The sequence below is a fragment of the Athene cunicularia genome (assembly GCF_003259725.1).
Source record: "Athene cunicularia isolate RWA chromosome 1 unlocalized genomic scaffold, athCun1 chr1_part1, whole genome shotgun sequence".
Lineage (NCBI taxonomy): Eukaryota > Metazoa > Chordata > Aves > Strigiformes > Strigidae > Athene > Athene cunicularia.
Genome location: NW_020799091.1, coordinates 79,641,160 through 79,649,000, shown reverse-complemented (window position 1 = coordinate 79,649,000; position 7,841 = coordinate 79,641,160). Strand labels below are relative to the sequence as shown.

General features: G+C 39.7%; 2 protein-coding genes across 8 annotated transcripts in view; both read right to left on the bottom strand.

The window, feature by feature from the left end:
* RAB9A (RAB9A, member RAS oncogene family) overlaps positions 1–7,832 on the bottom strand; it is a 33,323-nt gene extending 25,491 nt beyond the window's left edge. Inside the window, exon 1 of the mRNA XM_026868143.1 lies at positions 7,810–7,832. The gene's annotated coding sequence lies outside the window, so the exon portion shown is untranslated. The remainder of the gene's footprint in view (positions 1–7,809) is intronic.
* TCEANC (transcription elongation factor A N-terminal and central domain containing) overlaps positions 1–7,841 on the bottom strand; it is a 16,815-nt gene that overhangs the window by 7,466 nt on the left and 1,508 nt on the right. The window contains exons 1-2 of one of the 7 annotated variants that reach the window (XM_026864306.1): positions 7,525–7,539; positions 108–176 (exon numbers count right to left, since the gene is read on the bottom strand). Coding sequence is in view for 1 of the 7 variants with exons in the window: in XM_026861908.1 (XP_026717709.1) it covers positions 7,529–7,616 (88 nt within the window). In the remaining 6 variants the exon portion in view is untranslated. The other 6 variants (XM_026863517.1, XM_026866733.1, XM_026867477.1 and 3 more) reach the window with 6 other exon arrangements.

The window sequence follows — 7,841 nt, the reverse complement described above, 5'->3', positions numbered from 1 at the left end:
TTCAGGGGACAGAACAAACAGGAAGTTGGGATAACCCTCAAAACTTTCTGAAAACAAGTTTGTTTCAGAGAAAACAAGCTGCAAGTCCAAATGGCAAAGTATTTTACCACTTGAGGGAGCTGTAGCATAGCAAACTCACGGAGTCTTGTGACATGTGCATCATGCGAAACTCCAACCTGTTAAGAAACAAGACAAAACAACTTCCCCAAGACCTTTAAGAGATTCCACATTTTTAGGGTACCTGTTCGTCTAAATTTGGAAAAAAAAAACCCAACCTGTAAGTCCAAAGGTGCTGGGATGCCTTTGGGGAGGGAAAAGGTGCATCCATTATCCAGTCACTGTCTGGTACATTGCTCTTTCATTTGACATTTATTAAATTTGGAATTTGACCGCTTCTACCTGATTTAATGCTATTTGGCAAATGCTGCTGAGCAAATATTTGTTAAATTAACTGAATCGTACTCAGTCAGCACTGTTCTGCCATCTTCCTAGTTCCAAGAGGTAAGAAAACCAAGAAATTTTTTTTCTTAAGTTACAAAACAAATCGTGGATTTTTGTTATTATAGAGATGCAAGAACGAAAGTAGAAATGGTAGTATCACAACTCTGTGTAGTACAAAATAAACATCCTCATCCTTTCTACAACTACACAAAGCATTTCCATCCTGCTTCACTCTATCAATGCATGAGAGCATCTGTTTGAATTCCAAGTGTCTGTTGAAGGTGACAAGGTAGAGACTGACTCATATTTACAATGAGATTCTGTAATGCTGTGCTATGAGGTACTTTCTTGCCAAATCATTAGGAACTCTCACACTGACTGCATGGTATAAGGAGTCATTTATGTATACAAGAATAAATGATGGTGGTCAATAAAAATCTTCTAAGTCAGTTAGTTCCTAAAGAAAAAAAAGATCAGGGTACCTCAGGTTTAAAATATGGGTGTTCTGTAATAATACCAAGTTGAATCAGAACTTTGTTAAACAGTAAAATGACTAAGCAGGAAAAAACAAACAAAAAAACCCCAGCCTTAGACACTTGCTGCTAACTGCAAGGTCCTGGAAAAAACACTGCCTTCTCCAAAATCATTTAGGGTAAATGCCTGTCTCTGCTATATGCCTTGTCTGGCTCAAAGCCATAGTCTATATTGCCTTAGCACAGCTAACTCCTGCTGATAAACCAAGACAAATTCAGAATGCATCCAAGTAAGTGTGGATGAATGTCTGGGGAGGGTAGAGAAGGCTGAACACCAGTCCTCCCTCATCCCAACCTCAGATGTAGATGATTTTTTCTCCAAGGATTTCTGTGTAATCAGAAGAAAATCCAGACCACAGCCAAGATAAAGATCAGATGCAGCCAAGTACTCCTAATGACGTAATAAATTTTCTGCCAAAAACGTGGTTAATGCTGTAAGCGGAGATGGTGCATAGCACAGTCCTGGAAACACCAGATTTTTTGCTTTGGGCAGCCTAAATTCCATTTAAACAATGAAAACGATCAAATGATAATTCAGACTCTGAGCCCAAGAGGAAATCAAAGAATTCTCACAGCCAGCCTCCAGACTTAAAAACATTCCTTCATTCTATCTACAGTGGGAAAGTGAGTATCAAAGATGTCACCAAGAAATCATTTTCTGGGGCTTTTATTTCATTTGGCAAAAATCTGAGTTTTTCCAGACTCTCAGCAGGACTGCCTCCCACCCCTAAAAATTTCTGAATTCTAAAGAAATTTATCTTCAAAGAATATCCACATGAATAAAGCTAAGTTAATACAGTAATAACTGAGACAATACAACAGTACTGTCAGAAGCCAATGAGCACCAACACCTCACTGACCAAGAGAGTCACCTCTTGGTCAAAGATGCAGAAGCAGCAGAGAACACGAGCCCAGGATTATTGTAAAATCTTTCCCCAAAAATCTCTACTCCACTTGCAGAAGGCTACCACTGTATTGCCAGAAGGAAAATGCATCTTTTATTCTTTTGCACACAACAGAATAGAGCCACAGTAAGCAAGAAAAGGAAAATTAAGTAAGAATACTATATAAAACATAATTTTAAGAAATTTTCCAGGACAACATCTGGTGAAAGAGTTTATGCATAATGGAAAGCAGTCTGATAGAGCAATAGCTTTGTTCTGCATCTTTTACATCAGTGACTGCTTGAACTACAGTACTCTTAACTGATCTGGAGCTATACCATCTGTACTGGGTCTGGCTGAGCCGGAATTAGTTTTCCCCTATAGCAGCCCTCACAGGGCTGTGTTTTATGCTGGGAGCTGGCAGGGTGTTGATAGCACCCTGGTGTTGTGGCTACTGCTGAGCAGTGCTTACACAGCACCAAGGCTCTTTTCCGACATTACCCTCACAGTAGGACAGGGTGGGCAAGATCTTGGGAGGGGACACAGCCAGGACAGCTGACCCCAACTGACCAAAGGGATATTCCAGACCATATGACATCTGCTCAGTATAAAGCTGGGAGAAAGAAGGAAGTGAGGGAAGTGATAGAGCAACTTGGTGGATATCTGGTATTTAGCCAAGGTCAGACCACCACACCATCTCTACCCTGTGTTTTTCTCACTGGAACCATATTCGCCCACAGCTTTCTTCCCAAGAGAGAGAGTATGCAGGGGAGAGAGGGCAGAGTACGTTGCATTCGTGTGAAGAGGCACACAGTAGCCTCTTTTACAAGGCAGATTTTTAAGCAAGTTGCTTCTCCTAGAATCTCCATTTTTTAATTAAAATTCCTATTTCCTTTAAAAAATAATTAAAAAAAAAATAATCAATAAGCTGCATAATGAAGTTATCAAGCCTCCAGGATCAATCCTGAAGTAGAGCTGTCAGCACATTTTCCTAATAAGATCAAACAAACATGCATGGATTTAATGAGCTAGGAAAAGCTACTGCCCTTACCAGACTGCTTAGCCACTGGCTTTGTTTGACCTCAGCTCAGGAAAAAACTCAAAATATAAGAGCCACACCAGACAAATAACACCTCTGACTTGTCTCATAGCAAAAAGTAGCTGAGAAAAGTCTTTATGAATTGAACAGCTACAGCTGTTTCGAGTTCTAGGACCTCCAGCTGATGCTACAATGGACACCCACATCCCAGCAGATGTCACCTTGTTAAGTTTCTTTTAATAATTTCATTTACAATTAAACTAATTCTCACTAGAAGATACTTTTAGCTTTTCCTGTATCTTGTCTGCCTTACTCATGTGAATTCTTCTACTGCACTGACCAGTTATAGACAAACACCTTAAACCCTGAAAATATTACCAGTAATGCATTGTTCCACTGATTGGAAATCTCTATTTCTATTGATATAGTTAACCTTTTTAATAGAATACTTCTTAGAAGTTTAAAAAAATTACAAAATTTAGTTTTAACAAGTTGCAGATTGCAAGTATCAAGTGGAAGTCTTAGCTAATCTCTTCCACAATAGGACAGGCTATACAGATTCACAAGACATTCTAATACATTCTGATTCAATAGGGAAGTAATAAAATGTATATATAGTTCAGAGAGATTTGTCATTAAGAGTTTCATCTGGAATTATGTATAAACAACATGTGCTTCTATTTGCATTAAAATTTTTACCATTTCACACAAAGAACTGCTTGGAGATTACAGAAACCATGTAAGCATATGATTTTTCAGTATTAACTTACTTTATTCAAAATCATGGCTTTCAAGTTTGGGCACAAAGTCACACAATTTTTCCATGAGGCTGTTTTTTTTCAAATTTTTATGACTAAGCCTTATGAAAGCTGGCAGAGGAGTATCTTTTCTCTCAGTCACTTTCTACTACTTGCCAGCATGAGGTAGCAGCTGGAGCATCCAGCAGGCCAAAAGTCAGCCTTTTGACACACAGGGTACATTTTCAGAACATGAATTACTGTTCTGGCCACAAGTGACAAATACACACAAGAAAAGAATAGTGTTGAATGAAATTTAAGCAGATGACTCAGACATGAATTAATACTACATAATGATGGAGACACAGATCACGACATACGTATTTTGCACTAATTAAGCTGACCTGCTAGAGTGACGTTTATCAAGGGGTTCAGGCTTTTTGGGAGGCTGCACACAATTTTTCACAAATCATACAATAATAGAATTAAGAGTCTCTTGTAAACTAAAAAGCACAGCTTATCATCTTCACAAAAAAAACCCCAAGCTTGTTAGAAGCACATTTGGCATCTTCCCACCATGTCTCTGTCACAAAGAGTAAAGCTTAACCTGGGACAAGTAGAAAATGCCAATACCATTCCTACAACATCACCTATCTTTAGTACCCAATCAAAACTTGACTGTGTAAAATTATTTTATTTGCACTTTGTGAAACGATTGCTTAACTTCCTAACCATGTTTTTCCAACAGTAACAGATTTTAAACCAAAAATAATTTATTACTGTTACATTTGAAAGACGATATGAAGAATATTTCACTACCTTCCCACTCCAAGAGGATGCTATAAGCATTCTTCCTCACTCAAGAAACATCCCACAAGACATCTATATGATTTAAGCAGCTTAGTGTCATTTATTAACTAACTAATTCAGCAAACCAGTTGAATAATTTCAGCAAAGCTGCAACATCTTTCAAGGGGAAGCTGGTTTCTTCAACATACATTAACTGTATTGCCTTATATAGATAATACTAACAGTTCCAGCTCATGAGGTGTGCGCACTCACTCTCCCCACCAATGGCATCGCCTGGACTGCTCCCTCTACTCAATCTCTATGCACAAGAAGCATTCATAATGCTGTCGTCCAAACACTGGGAAATCATAATTCAAAATCCTCAATATGCTGAGCTTGGCTAATACACTATAATGCTTTTAGAAGTAAAAAACTAGGAGCTGTTCTGCGTTTCCTGTACAGATTGGAGTTTGTAGCATTCCCATTTTTTCCTCCACAGACAAAATTATTAGGCATTTACTGTTCTGAAAAAGAAAGATTACACTATCATGTACAACATGGTTCCAAGGACCAGCACTTTAAGAAATCAGATTTTTGAGCATTCGATTGTAACTGTAAAAGACTGACAATACTTCCCCTGTTCACCTATAATGATGTTACTTTTCATGTTCCTGCTTAGTATTAGAGCTTTCCTCCACTATTATCTAACTTCCTTTTGAATTTCTTCTTCATTTACCTAGGTAGAATTAATTGGGTGGGATTTTTTTTTAAACCTACTGAAGTTAAGAATTTGTTGTGAGCTACAGGTTTAAAACTGGCTTATAAGTGATAGATCTAAGCTGACATTCTTGCACATCCACTTATTTTCCAGTCTCCATAAATACTGTTTATATATCTTCTTGCAGAGGCACTGATTTGAAACCAGGACACCCTCAGTCTAAACAAAGCTTTCCTAAGGTGGACCTCATATCCTCCTATCCTTCTTTCAGTAATTTCTACATTGGCACAGAAGTTCAACAAAGCTGACTGGCTTGCAGATAGGAGCCTAAATCAACAAAAGTGAACTTAAGACATATCTATTCAAAGTACATTTGTTCACTTCATACTTTAGAAACAAAATATGTATGATTTTGGAGAGGAACAAGCAATTCTTTCTCTTGAATACACTTCCTTGACAAAAGAGCTTTAAAGATTATTCTTATTCAGATAGAGCTAGCAAAGACTTCAATTATAGCCCACTACAAGCAAAAGTAAATGTTCAATCTGCAGTATCTTTTTATGGCAAATTGTGCTGAAAAATCAATATAAAAATGGAATATGTAAGTAATAAAAACATGTTTTATGAACTTTTGTGAGTTCTTGATTGATAGTCAGATGAACAGAGACATTTTATTGCTTAAATGTTCAGTTTCTAGCTAAGCTTCGGCTCAATATTATTTCTATTTGTCACTCCACTGTCAGGAACATACTTACGCTAGATACCGCTTTATCATTTTTTTATAGGTTTTCCACTGAAAAACTATATATCTTTTTTCCATTTTAAAAAAAATTCTTTGTATGCACATAAGCACATATGTTTCTGACCCCTCTAAAGTGTATGATACAATTACTATTTATATTAGTCTGCTAGAATTCCTTCATCTAAAACATGAAAGTACACATCTAAACATTTGAGAGTCTTGAATAAGACACCTAACACACTGTTTGAAGTAAGATATGAAATACTTGAAACGGAAATGGATTTTTATATATATTATTAAAAACAATACTACATTGAAAATGTGAACTTCCCAATTCCTTTCTAGATTTATACCACTGTTTGTCTTACTTCAAGACACCAATATAATAAATACTTAACAAATTCCCGTAATACTACCATCACAGATACCCATCCTGCAGTTTTCAAGGTCATGCTCTTCTATGAGTGGGGATTACCGCTCCTTACGATATAAATCAGTTGGGTAATTACAACAGCTGGGAGAAGCAGCCCAGCCTATGTATTTGAAAGCTCTGACCTATGCATGATGTGAAAGCCAGCTGCAGGTGGCAGCTTGTCTGGAAGAGGTCAGGAGTCAGCCTCACCATGCCAGGAGCTGATCAACACCAGTACAGTAACCTTATCTCTGACATGGGCCCAAGAAACTAGGTAGAGATCAGCCTGCACTTGCTCCCATAAAATGGGTGGGCCAGTTCACATAGGAGCCATGCTCCAAAATGCCACTCAGAAATGTCATGGTGATCCAAGGAAATGATCACCTACTTTGCAACTTATTTAATTAGAGCAAATTATAATGATTTCTGAATATTGCTTAATAATCCTGCTTGCCCTGACTGTTTTGTGGAAGCTTACCAAGGACTACTGTGTTCATCAAAACAAAGCAGTTTTCTGTGAAAACTTACCAAAAATTACTGTGTTCGGCAAAAATAAAAGACATGTCTTTGGAAAGCAGGTTATGTTCTAACAAGTTTAGTCTTCATAATGGAGAGATAGCCATATACAGGCAGTAAAAATTCATAGACTGGTGCTTTTAGATAAGACAGAGGTGGTAAACCAGCGAGAACCACACTTGCTATTCAAGAAATTGGCTAAGAGATTCTGCACACGCTCCAAGGAAAAGTACAAGGTGAAAAAGACTGTGAGCCTTATTCCAAAAGACCCCCTAAGACAAGCACCAGCAGGCAACACGCAGGTGCAAAGATAACAAACTGCCGACACCAGCCTTTCGAACCTTACTTATGCATACGTGTATTTGTGTTATGTGATCCAATGGATACGTATATCCACACTCGATAAGCTTTTGGTAAAATGTGCTGGTGGTGTGCAAGTTTTGTGGAGAAACCCCCTTGTGCCCCAGCGTCGGAGTAAACATACCTGCTTTATAACTCTGACTTGTAGAGTCTGTTTCCACGAATCAACGGGAACACTAACTCCCTGGTTTTTCTCCAAATCCTTCATGAAAACCTCCTCAGGTCTGTTCCTCCTACATATCCTCTGACCCACCTAGCTTAAGAGCCACTGCTGTACTGCTTAGGGGCGAGATGTCGCTCCCCCTCAGACTCCTGGCACACCTCAGGCGAAGGAGAGGCGAGCCCGGACCTACCTACCGACAGCCCCCGACGCCTTAGGGAGCTGTGACCGCTGCACCATCCCCCTTTGGCCCCCGAGGCGGTTTGGGGGCCCCGCCGGCGCCATTTCGCGGCGCTGCGGTGAGCCCCCGCCCTACTCGCTCCCGCCGTCCCCCCGGAACTCACCCCCAACGCCAGGGCAAGGGGAGGCGACGCTGAGGAGGGGGGAGCTGCACGCCTCACTCTCGCTGCGCCTGGGTGAAAGACACGGCGCTTCTATCCTCCCCCCCGTACACCGGCAGCGGGGCCGGCGCCGTTACCTCCGCAGCGGGCCTCAACATGGCGCCTCCCT